This window comes from Bombus pascuorum, chromosome 3 (genome assembly GCF_905332965.1).
Source record: "Bombus pascuorum chromosome 3, iyBomPasc1.1, whole genome shotgun sequence".
NCBI lineage: Eukaryota > Metazoa > Arthropoda > Insecta > Hymenoptera > Apidae > Bombus > Bombus pascuorum.
Window position 1 is genome coordinate 2147553 of NC_083490.1, and position 22262 is coordinate 2169814.

General features: G+C 38.5%; 1 protein-coding gene and 1 long non-coding RNA gene across 5 annotated transcripts in view; one reads left to right on the top strand and one right to left on the bottom strand.

Moving 5' to 3' along the window:
- The window catches only part of LOC132904956 (uncharacterized), a 181158-nt gene that overhangs the window by 63216 nt on the left and 95680 nt on the right, over positions 1-22262 (top strand). The window lies entirely within an intron of this gene.
- The window catches only part of LOC132904946 (histone-lysine N-methyltransferase MECOM-like), a 56455-nt gene continuing 51606 nt past the window's right edge, over positions 17414-22262 (bottom strand). For 3 of the 4 annotated variants that reach the window (XM_060955801.1, XM_060955799.1, XM_060955803.1), the window contains 2 exons: positions 21117-21273; positions 17414-21035 (listed from right to left, as the gene is read on the bottom strand). In XM_060955801.1, the coding sequence (XP_060811784.1) occupies positions 19032-21035; positions 21117-21273 (2161 nt within the window). In that variant the 3' untranslated portion in view covers positions 17414-19031. The remainder of the gene's footprint in view (positions 21036-21116; positions 21274-22262) is intronic. The other variant, XM_060955802.1, reaches the window with a different exon arrangement.

Here is a 22262-nt window from a genome sequence, read left to right on the forward strand (position 1 = left end):
AAAATACCATTAATATCGTTAATACATAATAAGAAACATGGAATTTCAGCAATAATAAAGACTATACTCTAATAAATATGTAAATTGGAACTCTAATATAAAAGTTTGAGAACAAAATATTCAGTGATTTTTTATACGTATCAGACAGTTTTATTGTACTTTAATGCTAAGACTTTAAGACTTTATTTCAATTAAAAAGGACATTTACAGCTTTTTGAATTATCAATCATTTTTATTTTATAATTAACAATATTTCAAACAAAATATAATAAATAGAACAAATTCAAGTACAATATATAAAACTACTTACATTCTTGAGCTCCTGGAGAGGCTTTATCCTCTTGAGGGAGGCACTGACTCTAATACCGAAAACGAATATTCAACAAAATAAATATATAAAAAAAGAAAAATAAAAGACTACGTTACCGCGACCGCTTAAATTATGATCGGCGAACAAGAACTCTAATAGCGCGTACAAATTTGATTGATAAAATTTTATTATTTTCGCGTATGATTATTCGATCGAATTTGAAACTATCAAAACTATCGTGATTTTAAAATATTGAAAAGAAACTATAGCGTAACAAACACTGACTCTACAACCGCATTGCGCGCGGTCACAAACATTTCCTGAAAATAAAGCTGATTAAGGTTGGCCGGGGGGGGGGTGGAAAAGAAGCGAAACGTCGTTTCGGCCAAATCTAAAGAGTTGTCCAGTGCACGTTGACCCGCACGTGCACGGAATACGCGCGCGCGAGTACGTCAAGCGGCAGTTTGAAAGAACTGAGAGACCGTGAACCGATAAATCGCGGGAACAATTTTTCCAATGTGGTAAGGGAGGGGATCAAGAGAGACGAGATTTATATTTTTCGTTCCAAGATGGATAAGTATCTATGTACGGAATGAGCTTACAATGTACATAACATAGGTATCTATCTTATGATTAATTAAGGCTAAAACGCACGCATCCCACGGTAACCAACGTTGTCCCACGTCGTCCCACGTTGTCCCACGTTGTCCCACGTTGTCCCACGTTGTCCCACGTTGCAGTCCAGTCTAGATCATCCAAAATTTTCTTCGCGGCTTCTGGAGATCCACACTGGACTGGTGCGTAGTTCTTAGCTTGGTATCTTTTCCAAAGATTAATCAACTGATTAATTTTTGGAAAACGATGCCAATTACCAGGTCTCACCACGTGGAGGTGACTACGCACGAGACCCGCCCATGATTTATTTAACATTATGCATCGGTCTCGACGTTCAACCTGTTGGCAGGAATGTCGAGTTCTGACTCTACGTGATCATGGGCCTGCGTAAAGAGATAGCTGTTTCGTAACCTAACTGCGAAACATATATGTCCAACGCAGCGGTTACACGAATCTTTACAAACGTAAAACAAAGCTTACACGACGCAATATCTATCTCCCACACAACGCAACATGTATCTCACACACAACGATTACATCGATCAGTACAAACATCATACAATAATTCGCAACCCTATCGGCAACATTCCGTATCAAAGATACATTTGTCTAACTTGGAACGAAAGAAAAGAAATGAGGCTGCTGTGGAAAAGGAGCCCCAACAATCAGACGATGAAAGAAAAACCGCGGATCGCCCGGAACGAAAGTAATCGCGATCTATCGAAGGAACTAACAAACCTACGTGACGTACGATTCCTGTCACGTCGTTTAGATCTTATCACGGTCGATGGCACTTACCGATGATACCAGTGGCCAGCAAATGGGCCTGCCATTTAACACACTCCAGCGGAACATGTTGAACTCGGGGAGGGACCGCTGAACAGTATTACAAAGGCAAGGCCCCAACAGCACAGTGGGGTCCACCCCCACGGGTTCGATCAGAATTACGGAGGACGTGAAATGCCCCTGTAGTGAAATGTAACGTCCCTGTCCAAGTATCGAAGTACCAATCGGACAGCTTTGCGGACCTGCGACTCGATCGTCAACAGATTCACAGGTATCACCAGTGTGATTACAATGCCCGTGATTCGAGGCAAACAACGAGCAGTCGTCGAGTAGTCACCAAGACAAGAGGTGTCCTTGGGCGACCTATGAATCCAAAGAGTTGTCCAGTGCACGTTGACCCGCACGCACCCGGGATACGCGCGAGCGAATACGCCACGCCGCAGTTTGAAAGAACTGAGCGATCGTGAACTGATAAATCGCGGGAACAATTTATCCAATGTGGTAAGCGAGGGGATCAAGAGAGACGAGATTAATATATTTCGTTCCAAGATGGATAAGTATCCTTGTACGGAATGAGCTTACAATGCACATAACATAGATATCTATCTTATGATTAATTAAGCCTAAAACGCACGCATCCCGCGATGTCCAACGTCGTCCCACGTTGTCCCACGTTGTCCCACGTCGTCCCACGTCGTCCAACGTTGTCCCACGTCGTCCCACGGCATCCCACGGCGTCCAACGTCGTCCCACGTCGTCCAACGTCGTCCAACGTCGTCCAACGTCGTCCAACGTCGTCCCACGGCGTCCCACGGCGTCCCACGGCGTCCCACGACGTCCCACGTCGTCCAACGTCGTCCCACGGCGTCCAACGTCGTCCAACGTCGTCCCACGTCGTCCCACGGCGTCCCACGTCGTCCAACGTCGTCCAACGTCGTCCCACGTCGTCCCACGGCGTCCCACGGCATCCCACGTCGTCCCACGTCGTCCCACGGCGTCCCACGGCGTCCCACGTCGTCCAACGTCGTCCCACGTCGTCCCATGGCGTCCCACGGCGTCCCACGTCGTCCAACGTCGTCCCACGTCGTCCCACGACGTCCAACGTCGTCCAACGTCGTCCAACGTCGTCCCACGGCGTCCAACGTCGTCCCACGGCGTCCAACGTCGTCCAACGTCGTCCCACGTCGTCCCACGGTGTCCAGCGGTGTCCAACGGTGTCTGACGGTGTCTGACGGTGTCCCACGTATGTCCAGATTAGATCACCTAATATTCTCTTCATAGATTTTGGTGATCCAAACTGCACTGTATTAGCGTAGTTCTTAGCTTGGTATCGAATTATTGTACTATGTTTGTGCTGATCGATTTAATCGTTTCCCAAAAATTAATCAACTGATTAATCTGCGAAAGTTATTGCATCGATCAGTACAAATATTGTACAATAATTCGCAACCATACTGGCAGCATTGGGTAACAAAGATACATTTGTCTAACTTGGATCGAGAGAAGCAAAATGAAAATACCGATACTGCATATACAATTTAGAGTCTTGCGAAAGGGACATACAACTCGTTGTGCTAAACTTTTGAAGATATCGAAAGTTATAAATTCTGACGATACCGTAATATACTTCTCTTAATAATGTGATATCAAGAACAATCAGACTATGAAAAAAGGGCCTCTAGCATATATATTTAATATGCTATGAAACGTTGAAATATGTAACTGATATGTATTTTCTGTAAATTAATAAATCTGAAACAAACTCATTTACCGAATTTGATAAATATAAAAGAAACAGTCATCTCTAAAACGAGAACATTTTATATACGAAAAATAAACTACTAATAATGGTCAATTATAGATCAAATTACTATTGATTAAATTTTAGCAAATATAGAGAATTATTTGTATCTTTTTAATCGAAACTAGGGTAACGTTGAAAACGAGAATTTTAAGTAATTGAATATAAACTGAATTAAAACTTGAAAATTTCATATGAAATAACTAAGATGAGAGAAAATCTGATTATTATAAAGTCACTTGTTTTGTCTTTTAACTTTCAACGGTATCTGTTATTTCCTACAACAACATGGTGACTTGCAACATAGTGAACCGAAAGATATGCGCATAAATCATATTTTGCAGAATTTTTGCTACAAACGTGACGATAATCGCGAATGAACTCTTGTTTCATGCAAATGAAATTCGAATATTTATAAAAATACTGTTACTTTTATGTTACTGTGAAAAGATAGACAATATCGCGGCCGAAAGGATTCTAACAGCTATGGTTCTAAGAACGAACAATCATCAGCATTAATTCTAATAGCAATGAATTAAATTTTTTAAAATATTTCAAGCCTTCGTAGCAATATTAAGATATTTCATTATAATACTTCGTTACGTGTTAAAATCGTTCACAATTTCATACATGTATGTATATATATTACATTCGTAATAAAGTACTGTATTTTAACAGTCATGGTAACGTTAACGCTGATACAGAAATCTTTTAGCAGTATTACAGAAGTCTTTTAGCAGTATTTTCAGTAATAAACGTACTAATAAGGGGCGCTGAAAAAAAAACAAAGCAGTAGCCAGAAGGGCTACAAAGATTCGATCGTCTTCCACTCTATATAAACCCGATCAACACGCCGAGAGTGGAACTGAATATTCTTGTTTCGCAACGCTAATTTACTACTAATATTTATGAAGCAGAAAATTCTCAAAATCAAACGCGAAGAGTGCTTTGTTATATCTGCAATATCAATAAATCTATCATTAAAATAAAAAAGAAGAAAAGTCTGAAAATTCCCGAAACTTGAGACGCAACGCTAATAAATTTAAATCTACGCACTCGTATTTAAACAATACGCAACACTAATAGCGAGGGATCGTACTGCAACCATTTAGGAGGTTGCTGATGAACGATCACACTTGCACAGCTCTTGCAGCTGTATCGTGTGATCCAGGAACAGTGTCCGACAAATGCAGTCGGAGGGTTTGGGTATTTTGTAAACGCAACTCTACTTAACAAAACGCGTTCATTCGTTGTCGCAACGCTAAAGGGAAAAATAAGTAGAACTCGCGATGGAACAATATCGCAACGCTAACTCTTAAAGTGAATTTAATGAAAATAATTATTTAATATATGAAAAAGCTATTTTAAATATTCTGGTATTGCTACTTGCAATACTATAAAATAAAGTGAACACTTTTATAATCTAATTTAAACAATAGAAAACAGGAAAAATTCTAAAATTTGCAAAAGGCAATCGCGATATCGTAATTCGCAACTCTAAAGCAAACGCGATTATCATTTTATCGCAACTCTAATTCAAACCGTAATCATATTCTCGCCACACTAATGCAAAGCCGCGATGTTATTTCGCAACTCTAATACAACCCGCAATTAATTTATCGCAACACTAATAAGAAAAATCGCGAGTGGAGGGCTGACATATCGCAGTGCAACCATTTAGGAGGTTGCAGATGAACGATCACACTTGCACAGCTCTTGCAGCTGTATCGTGTGATCCAGGAACAGTGTCCGACAAATGCAGTCGGAGAGTTTGGGCATTTTATAAACGCAACTCTACTTAAGAAAACGCGATCATTCGTTATCGCAACGCTAACAGGAAAAATTAGTAGAACTCGCGATGAAACAATATCGCAACGCTAACTTTTAAACTGAATTTAATGAAAATTACTACTTAAAATATGAAAAATATTCTGGTATTGCTACTTGCAATACTATAAAAATAATTGAAAAATAACATTTTTATAATCTCATTCTAAACAATAGAAAACAGGATAAATTCTGATACGTATAGTTCTATAGGAAATTCTAAAAATTCATAATAAAAATTGCAAAAGGCAATCGCGATATCGTAATTCGCAACTCTAAAGCAAACGCGATTATCATTTTATCGCAACTCTAATTCAAACCGTAATCATTCTCTCGCGACACTAATAAAAAGCCGCGATGTTATTTCGCTACTCTAATACAACCCGTAATTAATCTGTCGCGACACTAATAAGAGAAATCGCGATTTGCCCAATAGGACGATGGACCGATATATACATCGGTCAAAAAAACAAAAACTACTACTACGACTAAAAATACTAAAAGCGAGCATAGTGACAAAGTAGTAACAATAATGACTTCCCATGCTCTGGATGACCCAGAGGATGGGGAGCCATTAGTAGTTGCCCTCTTGAGTGGCAGTTTGCCGGGCCTCTTCGGCTTATAGCCTTTTCTTTCTTCGGGCGCAATGCCCGCTGAAACTTAAATCTAAGCTCGAGACTTCTAAATCGCAAACAAAAAAAAAATTTGAAAATAAAAATATAAACCGCGGAAGCTGATTGAAGTGCACATGGACTGACCAACGATCACAGCGGTGATCGTTGCTCACTCGCACGTGCGTGCTCGAGCAATAAACGTTCGTTCGCCCACTCGCGACCGCGACCGCGAAATTCGAAAAATCGATAGGAAAAACCAGAGACGAGAGCATGCTCTACTCGTGCCGGTTTCACCGTCGATTTTTCAAATAAATTTCCAGAAACAGGTTGGTCACACGAAAACGTGCCTACCCGACCAGAGACTGTGCCAACCTGCCCGGCCCTACCTACTTATAATTAACAGACATACCAGAAAGTATACTACCTATCCTACCTAGCGCTATATTTAAAAAATGGCAAAACAGGCACACCAACACACCCGCTCCACGGTTCTCACACAAACGCCCGGGTGCAAAGGTCCTACACTAGAGAGGACGTCCCGGGACGCCTCCGACACCCGAGCTTAACACAACATGCATACTCTAAGGTACGTACCGTTTTCCTGAAATCGACTGACGAAGGCTAGTGACCATTGCGTAAAACGTGATAAACACGTCTGAGGAAATGATATCGTTAAAATAAATGTAAGTAAACTTGGAATTGTAATTGTAATTTACGGCAATATTAAAAGCGTGGTTGCAGTTAATCGCGTGGATGATATTATCAGAAATTGTGATTGTATCGAGACGTAAATTGAATCGATATATGTCTCGACATTTTTAGTATTTGAGATTGTAACGAATGAGAATAAACGACGCAATTCCACGGCCTAACAACACATATACATAATGTGGAAAATACGTCGTGCACGATACACTAACGCGTCGTCAGTCGCTGAGAAATTATTACATTACTTAATTCTAGATCATCGTGCCCAATATCTTTCTCCCATTCAAGTAGCACCTGGGCACGTGAATGAGATCCTGACAATGGGCACGGAAGGGGTTAAACCTGGAAATCCTGATCTAAAAAGATGATTAGTTTGTGTAATTTTTATTTAACGGACTAACGTTCTTTGATTTTATATTTTACTACTTCGTTTCTGATTAAATCTACTTTATTAATTTAATAGTAACTAAGTAACTCTACTTTATTAATTTAACAAATTAGAGCAAAATTTTAATATTGCAAAAAAGGTAGCGTTAATTGAAAAGGATTGAGGCTCGATCAAATGGAATTATTAACTCTAAATATATTACTAAAAAAGAAATAATCTCAGGCGATCTTTTTATCAAAGCATATACTCGAAAGTGCAGAAGCAGTGTTCAAAATTATTGCTTTGATTCAAAAATCTGCCTGTCGCGAAGTGCCTTCTTGCACGTAAGATATCACACATTCTTGTACGGAAAAAATGAATTTTAACTCATTCTAGCCAAAGTGAAATAAACGAACGTGACTTAATATTGTCACGATCGATTCATAGCTAAAAATCAAGTATATTTATGTCATACAGGTATATTCGTGTAGATATTTGCCATTTGCAAATATTCATACGGAATATTAACATGCGTATTTATAAGTAACACGAATATATTTTCAAGTGCATATGTTGAACCTAATTATTAAAAAACTAATTATTATAATCGCGATGTGCAAGAAGACCTATCCTAAAGTAATAAATTTGAAAAAGGAGTGTTACTACTCACGGGTATGAAGAATACCCGCGGTCACTATGCTCGCAAAAAATTCTACGTAATACAACCAGTCACTCGTGCCGATTCGGACCTTTCGTCCTACGACATGATTGAGTGACCGGAGGAACAGAAACGCATGCGATTCACCGTTCGAAGCGGAGAAACAGAGGACGAATATCATCAGGAACTGTGTAGGGTCCAGTGGTGGAAATGGAGGTTGCGAAGAATCTGTTACAGAACAAAACACGATGAGTGATTGTTGATTATTTATAAGGTTGGAGATAATGAAAAATGAAAGTTTATTAACTGTAGTAACTTTAGTAATAATAAAGATTGAAATACTAATAAACTTTGGTAAGTATAAAAACTGAAACTCTAATATGAAAGTAAAAAATATAGAAATTAAGAATCTAATAATTTCTGAAATACATTAGACATTTGTTTCATAATTCGGTACTAAGACTTTAACACTTATTTTATTTTAATGAAAGAATTACCCCAGAAGATTCTAATCTGCCAAATTTTCAATCAAATTGTATTTCTTAATTAATAGTGATCAAAGAAAAATATACAGAATAGACATAATCGAAGTACGATATGTAAAGATACTTACATTCCTGGCTTTTGAGCCACTGTTAGAAGATTCCTAAAGAAAGTAAAGAAGTTGAAGCAGTGGTATGTCTATAACCAAACATAAGATATCATTAATATCGTTAATACATAATAACAGACTCGAAACTTTACCAATAATTAAGAATATACTCTAATAAGTATGTAAATTGGAACTCTAATATAAAAGTTTGAGAACAAAATATTCAGTGATTTTTTATACGTATCAGACAGTTTTATTGTACTTTAATGCTAAGACTTTAAGACTTTATTTCAATTAAAAAGGACATTTACAGCTTTTTGAATTATCAATCATTTTTATTTTATAATTAACAGTATTTCAAACAAAATATACTAAATAGAACAAATTGAAATACAATATATAAAACTACTTACATTCTTGAGCTCCTGGAGAGGCTTTATCCTCTTGAGGGAGGCACTGACTCTAATACCGGAAACGAATATTCAAAAGAAGAAATATATAAAGAAAGGAAAATAAAAGACTACGTTACCGCGACCGCTTAAATTATGATCGGCGAACAAGAACTCTAATATCGCGTACAAATATTATTGATAAAATTTTATTACTTTCGCGTGTGATTATTCGATCGAATTTAATCAAAACTATCGTGATTTTAAAATATTGAAAAGAAATTATCGCGTAGCAAACACTGACTCTACGACCGCATTGCGCGCGGTCACAAATATTTCCTGAAAATAAAACTGTTTAAGAGCGGGGTGGGTGGGGACTGGAAAAGAAGCGAAATATCGTTTCGACAATTTCCTTCTTTTCTCTGTCGAACGTTTATTTAGAAAATACTGCTATTTCTTTATACTTAAAAATTATTATTAAGAAATTGGAACAAGTATGAAAATGTAAGTTGAAAATTGTGAGTTATTTCTCGATAGCTAACAAATATGCTTACAAATATCGTGAATGCAATGCAATCGCTTGCCAGAATTATACTGTTCGCAATTAGAATATATACTGTGAATTTTCGTTATTAGAATACGAAATATACATTCCACTAATACACTATACTCGCGAGTTATAAATATTGGAAAATATTTGCAAGAATTCAAAAGTTCGCCACTAAATATACTTAAGGAATACTTGACAAACTCACGCGAAACCTTGTTTCGAAGTATTTAAATCTAACTATTACCAAGTTGCAAGTTTATGACGTTAGCAGTAGCAAATTCACATAATACAACAAAAGAAATTGAATTTCATAAGTGATTTATTGAGATATAACTCAATTTGAAATAATAAGACAATTCGATAAAAATTCGTTTGAAATACGAGAATGATTTCATAAATCGGAAATAGAACAATAATTTATTTAATCGAAGCTATTGACAAAGCATATACAATTTCGCGTCTTGCCAAAGGAACATTTGAGTCATTGTACTAAACTGTTTAATATTCTCCAACATCACCACAATAATCTTCCCTTAAAAATGGGAAAATAAAAAGAAGCTCGGACAAACAGACAATGAAAGACAAATCGCGGCGCGAACTCGTTCGTTCGCGATCTTTTGAAAGAATCAATGGATTCTCGCGACGCACTCCCGTGCACAAAATAATCGCAAGATTCAGTGGCAAAGAAGAATCGAATTTTATATTTCATTCCAAGTCAGATAAGTATCATTGTACAGAATGGACTCAGAATGGATTTGAGAGTCAAGACATATCCCACGTTGTCCCACGTTGTCCTACGTTGTCCCACGTTGTCCCACGTTGTCCCACGTTGTCCCACGTTGTCCCACGTTGTCCCACGTTGTCCCACGGTGTCCCACGGTGTCCCACGATGTCCCACGATGTCCCCCGGTGCCCCCGCGGGGGGGTATTAGTCCAGTCTAGATCACCCAAACTATTTTGGATGATCAAGACCAGACTATATTCAAGTAGTTTTTAGCTTGATATCGTTTTTCAAATAATAATACTAATATTTAAAATAGTAGTTGATGTATTATTATTTGGAAAACGATACCAATTACCGGGACCCACCACGAGGAGGTAACTACGCTCGGGTCCCATTTACATAAACAGTTTTTAAGCAGTATTCATTTAAATCAGTGAATGTAGAGTTGCTTTCGATTAGTTGTACAAGTGTTATAAATTAAGAGCATAATTACTTTGAATTAACAGGAGGATATGGTTATAAATTATTGCTGTATTTGTTAAGAATTAATGGAGTAATTGTTTTAGATCGATGGCTTAAATGTTATAAATTAAAGGTTTAAATGTGTAAATGAATGGCTTAAATGTTATAAATTAATGGTTTAGATGTTGTAAATTAATAGTATAAATGTTATAAATTAATGGCTTAAATGTTATAAATTAATGGTTTAGATGTTGTAAATTAATAGCTTAAATGCTATAAATTAATGGCTTAAATGTTATAAATTAATTATTTAAGTGTTGTAAATTAATGGCATAGACGTTATAAATTACTAGTTGCAATGTTATTGTTTTGCTTTTTATTATTTACCTTATATTCAAATTCTTCTTCGACGTTCACTCTTCGGGAGTTCAAGCAGGAAAGAGCTCGCGCGCGACTTGCGTGTTGCTTATATAACTTGACAAGGTGTGGGGGGGATGTTAATCAAACGATGTTAATCAAGAGCGACGAGATTTATATTTTTCGTTCCAAGATGGATATGTATCTTTGTACGGAATGAGCTTACAATGGACCTAACATAGGTATCTATCTTATGATTAATTAAGGCTAAAACGCACGCATCCCACGTTGTCCCACGTTGTCCCACGTCGTCCAACGACGTCCCACGGTGTCCCACGGTGCAGTCCAGTCTAAATCATCCAAAATTCTTTTGACGGCTTTTGGTGACCCAAACTGGACTGGTGCGTAGTTCTTAGCTTGGTATCGTTTTCCAAAGGTTAATCAACTGATTAATTTTTGGAAAACGATGCCAATTACCAGGTCTCACCACGTGGAGGTGACTACGCACGAGACCCGCCCATGATTTATTTAACATTATGCATCGGTCTCGACGTTCTACCTGTTGGCAGGAATGTCGAGTTCTGACTCTACGTGATCATGGGCCTGCGTAAAGAGATAGCTGTTTCGTAGCCTAACTGCGAAACATATATCTCCAACGCAGCGGTTACACGAATCTTTACAAACGTAAAACAAAGCTTACACGACGCAATATCTATCTCCCACACAACGCTACATGTATCTCACGCAAAACGATTACATCGATCAGTACAAACATCATACAATAATTCGCAGCCCTATAGGCAACATTCCGTATCAAAGATACTTTTGTCTAACATGGAACGAATGAAAAGAAATGAGGTTGCTATGGAAAAGGAGCCCCAACAATCAGACGATGAAAGAAAAACCGCGGATCGCCCGGAACGAAAGTAATCGCGATCTCTCGAAGGAACTAACAAACCTACGTGACGTACCCCCGTGCACAGGTAACCCTAAACTTCGGAGGAAACTCAAGCATTGACCGTCGCTCGATTCCTGTCACATCGTTTGGATCTTATCACGGTCGATGGCACTTACCGATGATACCAGTGACCAGCAAATGGGCCTGCGATTTAACACACTCCAACTGAACATGTTGAACTCGGGGAGGGACCGCTGAACCGTATTACGAAGGCAAGGCCCCAACAGCACAGTGGGGTCCACCCCCACGGGTTCGATCAGAATTACGGAGGACGTGAAATGCAGGTCCCTGTCCAAGTACCGAAGTACCAATCGGACAGCATTGCGGACCTGCGACTCAATCGTCAACAGATTCACAAGTATCACCAGCTTGATGACAACGCCCGCGATTCGAGGCAAACAACGAGCAGTCGTCGAGACGGAAGGTGTAATTGGGCAACCTATGAATCCAAAGAGTTGTCCAGTGCACGTTGACCCGCACGTACCCGGGATACGCTCGAGCGAGTACGCCACGCCGCAGTTTGAAAGAACTGAGCGATCGCGAACCGATAAATCGCGGGAACAATTTTTCCAATGTGGTAAGGGAGGGGATCAAGAGCGACGAGATTTATATTTTTCGTTCCAAGATGGATAAGTATCTTTGTACGGAATGAGCTTACAATGTACATAACATAGGTATCTATCTTATGATTAATTAAGGCTAAAACGCACGCATCCCACGGTGTCCCACGGTGTCCCACGATGTCCCACGATGTCCCCCGGTGCCCCCGCGGGGGGGTATTAGTCCAGTCTAGATCACCCAAACTATTTTGGATGATCAAGACAAGACTATATTCAAGTAGTTTTTAGCTTGATATCGTTTTTCAAATAATAATACTAATATTCAAAATAGTACGTGGTGTACTATTATTAGAAGAACGATACCAATTACCGGGACTCACCACGAGGAGGTAACTACGCTCGAGTCCCATTTACATAAAGAGTTTAGAGTTAAGAGTTTTTAAGCAGTATTCATTTCAGCAGTATACATTCATAAATCAATGAATGTAGAGTTGCTTTCGATTAGTGGTACAACTGTTATAAATTAGGAGCATAATTACTTTGAATTAATGGGAGGATACGATTATAAATTATTGCTATAATTGTTAAGAATTAATGGAGTAATTGTTTTAGATCAATGACTTAAATGTTATAATTTAATGGCTACATGTTATAAATTAATAGTTTAAATGTTAGAAATTAATGGCTTAAATGTATAAAGTAACAGTTTAAATGTTGTAAATTAATAGCTTAAATGTTGTAAATTAATAGCTTAAATGTTGTAAATTAATAGCTTAAATGTTGTAAATTAATAGCTTAAATATTGTAAATCAATAGCTTATATGTTATAAATTAAAGGCTTAAATGTTATAAATTAATAGCTTAAATGTTTAATAGCTTAAGTGTTGTAAATTAACGGTTTAGACGTTATAAATTGCTAGTTCAATGTTATTGTTACAAGTTTTTGTTTATTTACCTTATGTTTAAATTCTTCTTCGATGTTCACTCTCCGGCAGTTCTGGCGCAAAAGAGCTCGCGCGCGATTTCCGTGTTCCTTATATACCTTGACAAAGTGTCGAGATATTAATCAAACGGTAATGATCTTTTGACATAGCAAAAGAAGGTTTTTCCGTTATAACAAAATCACATTGAACAATTTCTTAATATTTATCGTAAATTGGCGCCTCCAACAATTTAATACGATATCCATTTTTATCATTTTAATAGTTTCTACAAGCTAAGACTAATTTCACACTTCTTTGACATTAGTTTTCGACTATCAATTAGTTTGAACAAATAGGGAAAAAAGCCTAACGGCAGTCGATGACGTTACTGTGAAATAAGTTAAGGTATTAAATAATCAGACAGATACGCATTGCCACCTTTATACGAATTAGTTGAGAGAAATATTAAATATTGTACTTAAAACTAAAAAGAGAAACTGAATAGAAGTAAAATACTATTTCAGAGACTTCAAAGATTTCGTTAATATTAAATGAAGTAAAGTAAATCCTTAATGTAATCGCCATGAATTGATGGTACTGATTTAAATGAATAGTCCAATTGCTATCGATTAATGGTATAACAGTTATAAATTTACAGTTAAATATTCTTATAAATTATTGGTATAATTGTTAAAAGTTAATGGAGTAATTGTTTTACATTACTAATAGATTGTTATAAATGAATAGTGTAACTATTATAAATTATTAGTTTATTTGTTAGAAATGAATGGCTTAAATATTATAAATTAATAGCTTAAACAATATAGATTAGTGGGATAAATGTAATAAATTAATGGTTTAAATGTTATAAACTAATACCTTTATTCGTAGAAGTTCTTCCTCAATCCTCACCGTACGGAGGCCCAAGCACGAAAGAACTCGCGCGCGAGACGTGTGTTTCTTATATACCTGAATATATACACTTGACAAGGTGCCGGAAGATCGATCAAACGGTAACGGTTTGCTGATATCATAAAAAGTGACTTTCCATTAGAATACAACCAAATTTAATTATTTGATAATTTTTATTGTAAATTGAGGTCTTTACCAATTTGTTACTGTAATCATTTTTATAATTTTAATAGTTTTTACGAGTGAAAACTAAATTCACACTTGTGATATTAGTTTTGGATTTAGAACTGTGTTATTTTATATTGAATACCAATTCATGATGAAAATAACTGTACTGTTATATATTTGTTATATATATGTTATATTTTTATCGAAGTTTCAAACTTTCAATAAGAAGTGATTAAGACAACAAAAGTTAAGATGAATGAAAACTCATACGTCAAAAAATACCGACAGTTAATAAAATGGAGAACACAAAATCGCAACCTTGTTATGTATTCTACCTTATCCGTAGAACGTGGAGTATAATAACTGATCATTGGAGAGAACGTGGTCGCGCCAATGATACCGACTGGTATCTTACAATTACAATATGAATATGTCTAATAACTGTTCATGCCAGCGCAGGATTAAATGCACTCTTTTATAGTATAAGATAAACTTCAAGAAATACAATGAAAACTTTTTAAACTTTTAAAAATGATAATTTACTTAAAAAGATTCATATTTTACTCATACGCGTACTTATATCCACATGAATTGACCGATATGAATATGATATTTCAGTGCATTCATGATTATTCATAATTAATTAATCAATTACTAACATTACATAGCATTGTTCATGTTATAAAAAAACGCGATGTGCAAGGAGGTCTATCCTGAATTAATAAATAAAACACATAAAAAGAAAATTTGTACTACCACTCACGGATATAATAAATACTCGCGGTCACTATGCTCGTAAAAAATTCGTGATACTACCAGTCACCGGTGTCGATTCGAACCTTTTATTCTACGACATGATTGAGTGACCGGAGGAACAAAAAAGCATGCGACTCACAGTTACATTTGGACGATGGACGATGTCGATAATTTTGATATACTTCAGAAGAAACCATCATGAAGGCTGTCATCCCGGAAAAATCATCGAACCTTATGGTAGAAGTACAGATTATGAAATATCTGTAACAACACATTCAATAGTATACATATAATTTATTGTTGAAGACAAAATTGTACAGTTTATTAATGTAATAGGCTAAAATAAAAATTTTCAGCAAATTTTATTCCTTGATTAATTAATTATGATTAAGACAAAAATGAAGGAAATGGCGTTAATTGAAGTACAATATTTATACTCCTGGCTTTTGCAGTACCGTAAGATTCTATCCAGAGAACACGAGGAAGTGAAGATTGTGGGGGAAGCTGTAACAAAATATATAACATTATAATTTATTCTTAAAGCCACAGTGTTGATTGTTTGATTGTTTCAAAAGTCCAAGATAATGAATCATAAAATTCTATTAAACTTAATAAACTGTAATTACTATAAGAATTGAAACTTTAATAGAACAATTTGAAATTTAGATTTTATAATTCAATAGAGAGAAACTTTGAGGCTTCGTTTCAGTAGTTATTAAAATAATTCAAGCAATATACAAAGAATAAACTAAATGGATGAATAATGTGCAAAAATACATACACTGCTAGGCTCCAGAAGATGCTTTATCCTCTTGAGCACTGACTCGAATACTGAAAAGGAATATTTAAAAAAATAACTATATATAAAAAGAAAAATAAAAAATTACCATCGCGTTCGATAACTAAACCGACGAAGGTACTAATAAGAGATATTCTACTCTGAGAAATATTGAAATTACAATTACAAAACAAACACTGACTTTATTAATCGCATTGTACACGATCATAAAAACATTCACTGAAAGTATAACTGTTAGGGGGAGGAGGGCCGTTACATACCGTTACATGCTTTTCTTCATCCCTTTACCGAGCGTTTGTTTTTAAAAATACTGCTGTTACAAAGTTACATGTTAAAACGATATTTGGGAAAGCATAAAATATTTGTGAATGTTATAAAATATGCATCGCTACACTGAACATTAACGAATACTCTAAATGCAATATAAATGATTTTAGGGATTATATTGTGTTACCGAAGGCTGCGACGTATCTTCTAGTAATAAACCATATCACATTTTATAAATACTCGAAAATCTTTGTAAAAAATCCAGAATTTCTTGACAAAACAGTTGCTGGAAGAGCACGATAACGTTACGCGCCAAAAACTGAACTTGTAATGGCGTCTTCTTTAAAACAATAAAAATTATTGATAAAAGTCGTGAGATGGCGATACCATAAAAAATTCACGCGGGAAATGCAACAAAGTATGACTGAATGCAATCTCTTAAATGAGATTACATACATACACACAATAAAATCAAGTCAATCGATTTTAAATTAAAACATCTATTAAAAGATATGTATTACTACAGTCTATTAAGGAAACAATACGAAAGAAGTACAAAAGTTTATTAAGAACATTCATTCTAACCGTTTAGAATTCTATTTATGATATATGTATAATCAAATGAAAAAAGACATCTTTGTAATCTTTTCCAATTTCATCTCAGTATTCTTAATAGCATTGATAATAATATAATTGTTTAGTACATACTGTTTGATACGTCATTGAATTAACCATTGATTGTCATCGTATCCATTAACCCATTTTCCGTGGATATCATTTATTCAATAAATTAATGATCTGCATACAGGAAAACCACAAATTCGAGTTAAATATTAATTAAGAAGTCTACAAAAGTAACAAAAGTAACAAAATTGTACTAAGCACTTTATCTCACGCTGGATAACACGTTTAAACGACGCGATCTTCGACAGGTAAATGATGTCCCGCGCAAGGCGTCGCTTTGCTGCTTTCTAATTGGCTAAAGAACCACGTTCTTCTTTCGCGCGAGCAGCTTTGGCACGCGCGCGAAATTGAAATAGTACGTTATATAGAAATTTTGTCGATTGATAAAGTATGAAAATCTTCGATTAAATATCCAAAATATTTTGAATGTTTTACTATTCTCTCGATACATGGTACTTGTATGTACATAAATAAGTAATCCCCGGGAAAATGTGAGCTTTCTATCAAATAATTCTGCAATAAACACTTACATATTTGTACAATTACGTATTTGTATACTATACTGCAAATTTTTATAGAAAGAGGTGTTGGGTAATTAATGATGAGTTAATTAATAGTAATCGTCATATTTGAAGTGTAATATTTTAATAGTAATTATAATGAAGTTACAGAATGCTTTTATACAATATGTATAGATAGATTCATAGTATAATCGTTCTTAATTAGTATGATCGACGTAAGTATGCTTAATCAAACTGTAAGTTTGTTATCGTCTATTAGAGAAAAGGATGAGAGAAGAAGAGATATGTAGAGCATGTATTCGTAATCTTTTACGTGAAAAAACAAGATAACTTCCTATGTTGTCAACGCCATTATCAAAACGCTATTCACAAACATTGCCTGGGAATGATAAAAAAAAAAGAACAAGGGAAATAACTTTATTTTTTCTTTTTCTTTGCGATTCCGTACACACCTACGCCTGTACAAAATTCAGATGTTCGTTTCGTTGAACATTCACGAGCATCATTCTTGAACATCGAGAACTGGATGAAAACACACGCGATCCGCTTATTTATTATCCAGTGAAATAAACGTAACAATTATGCGTCTCTATAAAGTACTTCTCGTAACCCATGTCACAATAAATTGATAAGATCGCATATTTATAATATATGCATATGTATAATATCTATCTATATATATATATATTAAAAATTGTGGAGAACTTTGCTATTCTTCTTCTTTTTTACAAACGTTATATCACCTAATAGAAATTTGTACACAGATTCTCATAAAACGTTACTCTTTTAATTACACGTTCGCTTCGATAATCGTTATCCTCGTCGCTTTGGCTTCGAGCCGACTAACATCAGACATATGCACGTACTTTTCTACCTATTCGAGCACGAGCTCCACGAGGTTCCTTGAATTCGCTTCCGTCGAGAATTGCAACCATCGAACTACTCTCTAAAAAGAAAAAAACGTCGATGCTTAATCTTCTCCCGGCTCTGATATCTTTGAATCGCTGTACGATTAGATCGTCTTGCGTGAATATACATACTATTAAAGGAGGGTAATCGAGATTTAGAAACTCGAATCGGGATCTGTCTTTCGCGTAAGACAGCTTCGCACGACGCAAAATAACTTGCAGTAACTTGAGTAAATAATACTACGATTAGCGACCGATAGTTAGGTCGTCGAAGGGAAAAGAGGGAAAGTTCGAACGATTATTAATTACGTGCGCGTGTACAATGAAAACGAGCCTGTAGGAACTACGCTATTGAACAGCTTGTCCGTAACGAACGTGAATATGTGTATATGTGGGTGTGTACGTGTATATGTATTTGTTCGTGTATGAGAAAGGACAGTGAATTTCGTTCGATCTCTCTTACATTCTCACTCTTGCGGTGCAAAAAGAAAAGAAAATAGAAACTTGGAAAATAAAAGCCCACCGAATCCAAAAATGTCTGCGGATTATTATAAACGCACTTTTATTTAACGTCTTTAACATCTTCTTATCGTACCCCGAAGAAAGTTCAACTTCAAAGAAGTCACGGTGTCAGCGACGAAATTCTCAAACTGACACTTTTCACGACGAGTTATTTGAAAACACGATAGATCGAATTTTCCTACGGTTATAACAGTTACATCAAGACGAACACCTTTGTAACAGTTCTATGTGCGTCACTAAAACAGCATTTCCGCGAATAATTTCCATCTTCTTCAAACTATCCGACCTATGGGCTATGTGGAAATCTCGATAACAGGCTCGGCCGTGTTATTGTTGAGCAGTTCCTGCTTCTCCCTCAGCTTCAGATCGTATTGCGGTGGTGGAGTGGATTCTTTAGCCTCTGCGGGTGACAAGCCATCCGTTTCATCCAAAGGAGAGACTCCTTCCTCGCTATCCTCGTCTTCGTCGTATTCCGTTTCCATCTTGGACTCGTGCATCTCGTGAAGTCGACTAGGTAAATAGGCCGGGTGTGGGGGCAATCCATAGCCAGCCTCGCCACCATAAGTCACCTTTCCCATGAACGATCTGATTTCGTCGAAGTACGTATCCTCTCGTTCGTTTTCGTTGCTGCTCCCCGGTGAATCCGCCACGGAAACAACGCCACTACCGTCGTCGGCTTCGTGTTTCTTCAAATGTCTGTCTAAATTTGTTTGTTGACCAAAGCATCTCTCGCAAAGTGGACACTTGAAAGGTCTCTGTTTGTCGTGAATATTCCTCACGTGCCGCTGGAGATTACTGGAGATGCTGAAGGATCGCTCGCAATACTTGCATTTGTAAGGTTGTTCACCGGTATGCGTACGCAAATGTCTGGTCAAATTGGCGGATCGGGGGAACACCTTCCCGCAGAACTTGCAGGAATATCGGTCTTTCATTTTGCCGTGGGCGTGATGATGATGATGATGGTGATGAGGCGCGATCACGGCCTCTTGGAACGGCTTCACACCGGGGAACGGTCCCAACGGCGGCCTGGCAAGCAGATCGAATCCTCCGCCTCCTGGCCTAGCGCCGCTGAGCCCGTTCATAAATGTCCCTAAAAAAGGAAGCCCACGCGGTGGTCCAAAGGGTGGTAGCGGTGGTAGCAGTCTGGATTCCGGGGTTGCACTACCAGGAGGCGGTGGTCCACCTGGAAATCCTGGAAAGGAACTAGTTGGTCCGCGATACATGGCCTCCAGCAACATCGGGTGAATCGGTCTGGGATACGCCATGTGCGGTGGTGTGGTGGTAGGTGGTTGTTCCGTGGGTAGGCTGGTTCTCAGCTGCGGGCTGTTGGGCATATCCTTGGAATCGACCTCCATTGGCACGGGCGTCTCTTCCTCGGGTTTTGGAGGATCTGGAGGAGGTGGTGCTTCTTCCATCGGCGCTGGCGTTGGTGACGGGCTACGACTCTTCCTCTCTGCGATGTTCGAATTCGTCCGTTCCTTCTTCGTTTGGACTCTCAGATCTAAAGGTTGATCTGTCGTCTCTTCGTTCGTGGTTGCCGGGGCATGTTCAGAATCCGTCTTTTTCTCGTTGTTTCTGTTGGTCTCCCGTTTCTTAGAGGGATCGTCGTCGCTCTCGGGAGTCGGCTGGACAGGTGGCCTAGCTGGAGATGGTCTGAACGAGGACGTAGCCTCCTCAGCAGTGGATGGAGATACTTTACTATGCTGCGGCAGTACTCTCGGCGGGGTGAAGCGCTCTTTCTTTGGACTGTCGCTCCTTTTCTCAGCTTCCTCAACTTTCGGCGGGAACAAGAGCGGAGTGTTCAAAAAGTTAGGAGCGTTGGGGAAAATTCCCGGATAGGGTCCCATCAAACTTGGTGGATAGAAAGGCAAACCCCCTGGGAGACTGACCGGAGGTCTCGGATAGACCAGAAAAGGACTCGGCGCTGGGGTTGGTAACTGCGGCATGGCACCAGGTGGACCGGTCGGCGGTGTCGAATCGCAGAATCGCTTATGCTTTGATAACGAGGTAACCGTGCTAAAGGACTGTCCACATTTAACACATTTGATCTGCATACGACAATCAGCGTGCATGCGTTTGTGTCGGCATAGGTTCGAGAACTGCGTGTATGCCTTGAAGCACACCTCGCACTGGAACGGTTTCACGCTGCTGTGGATATGAGTGTGCTGCTTGAGACCGGAACTGGTGGCGAACGTCTTTCCGCATTCGGTGCACGCGTGACTTCTCGCGCCCACGTGGTGGGTCCTGATATGACGCTGGAGGTTCGACGGGTCCGTGAAGACCTGCGGTTTGTCCGACTGTTAGCGAAACTTTGAAGATGTTACTCCAAGGAGATACGTGTCGTGTTTTGTAAAGTTTGTGTCAAAAGTGATGCTTACCTTCGGACAGTTCTCGCAGGGATAGTTTCGGAGATCACCGTGAACGATCGCACGATGACGAACCAACAGTGGTCGCCAGGCGTACGCACGGGGACAATTGTCGCAGCGATGCTGTTCCGCCGGATATCTGTGACACGTTATCAGGTGACTGTCCAATCTGAAAGAAAAACACCAAGAATCTCTAAGAAATTCATCACACTATTCGGACAACTATCACTAAGATCCTACACTAAACCATATGTCACATCCTCGTTCCGTCGATTCAGCGATTGAAGCCGTCGATAGTTTTCCCACTCTCTTAAATTCAATATTCAAGAATGACAAGCCCGGCTAGAAGAACGGCGCTGTGTTGTTGGCAAAAGCCCTGGAAACTGGAGCGTAATCGCGGCGAAATCTCAAAGCGGGTCGAACAAGAAACCTCAGATATAATCGATCCGGGGCAGCGCACCGACGAAGACTGCGCTCGGTGCAGTCGAGGATGATGACTAAGTGACTCCGGTAGCGCGCCAGCGGACAAGCTCTCTCGTAATAACGGTCACACGCCCCCGAAGGAAGAGGGTGGTCATCGTATACACACAAAGAAACGAAGAGAGAGAGAGAGAGAGAGTAAGAGAGTCGCGACAACGGTGGCGATGGCGGGGTTCAACACGAACAACGCTCGTTGTAAGAGCGGGGTGTCGCGAGCTGGCCACGGGTTATGGTCACAGGATGTGCCATGGTGTGGTGGCGGCATTGATTTTACACCCTCGAACACACGTGTCGCGTGAAACCTATTCGTGGTGAGATAGTAGGTTCACGGTGACGGTGCGCTGTGCCAGATGAGCTGCGGGCACGCGACGCCTTCGATGATGCATAAGGGGGTGGCTCGATGCAACCAAATGCGGATCTCGCGCGTACTTTATGTGCTACAACAGGTGACTCTGCCGAGTCGAGGCTCACGGAAGCGGCTGGTGTCGCGGTCTGTCGCCAAACCGGGAAACAGATGCCGGAACGGGCCAAAATGGATGTCCGAAATTGGACCAACTGCGGTTACGTAACACTGAAAAACTTTTCGCCAACTTAATTACGAAAACTAAACGTTGCCCAACAAAAAAGTTTATGGAATAACATTGGAAATGCATAATTGCAAATACTAGGAAAAGAAGA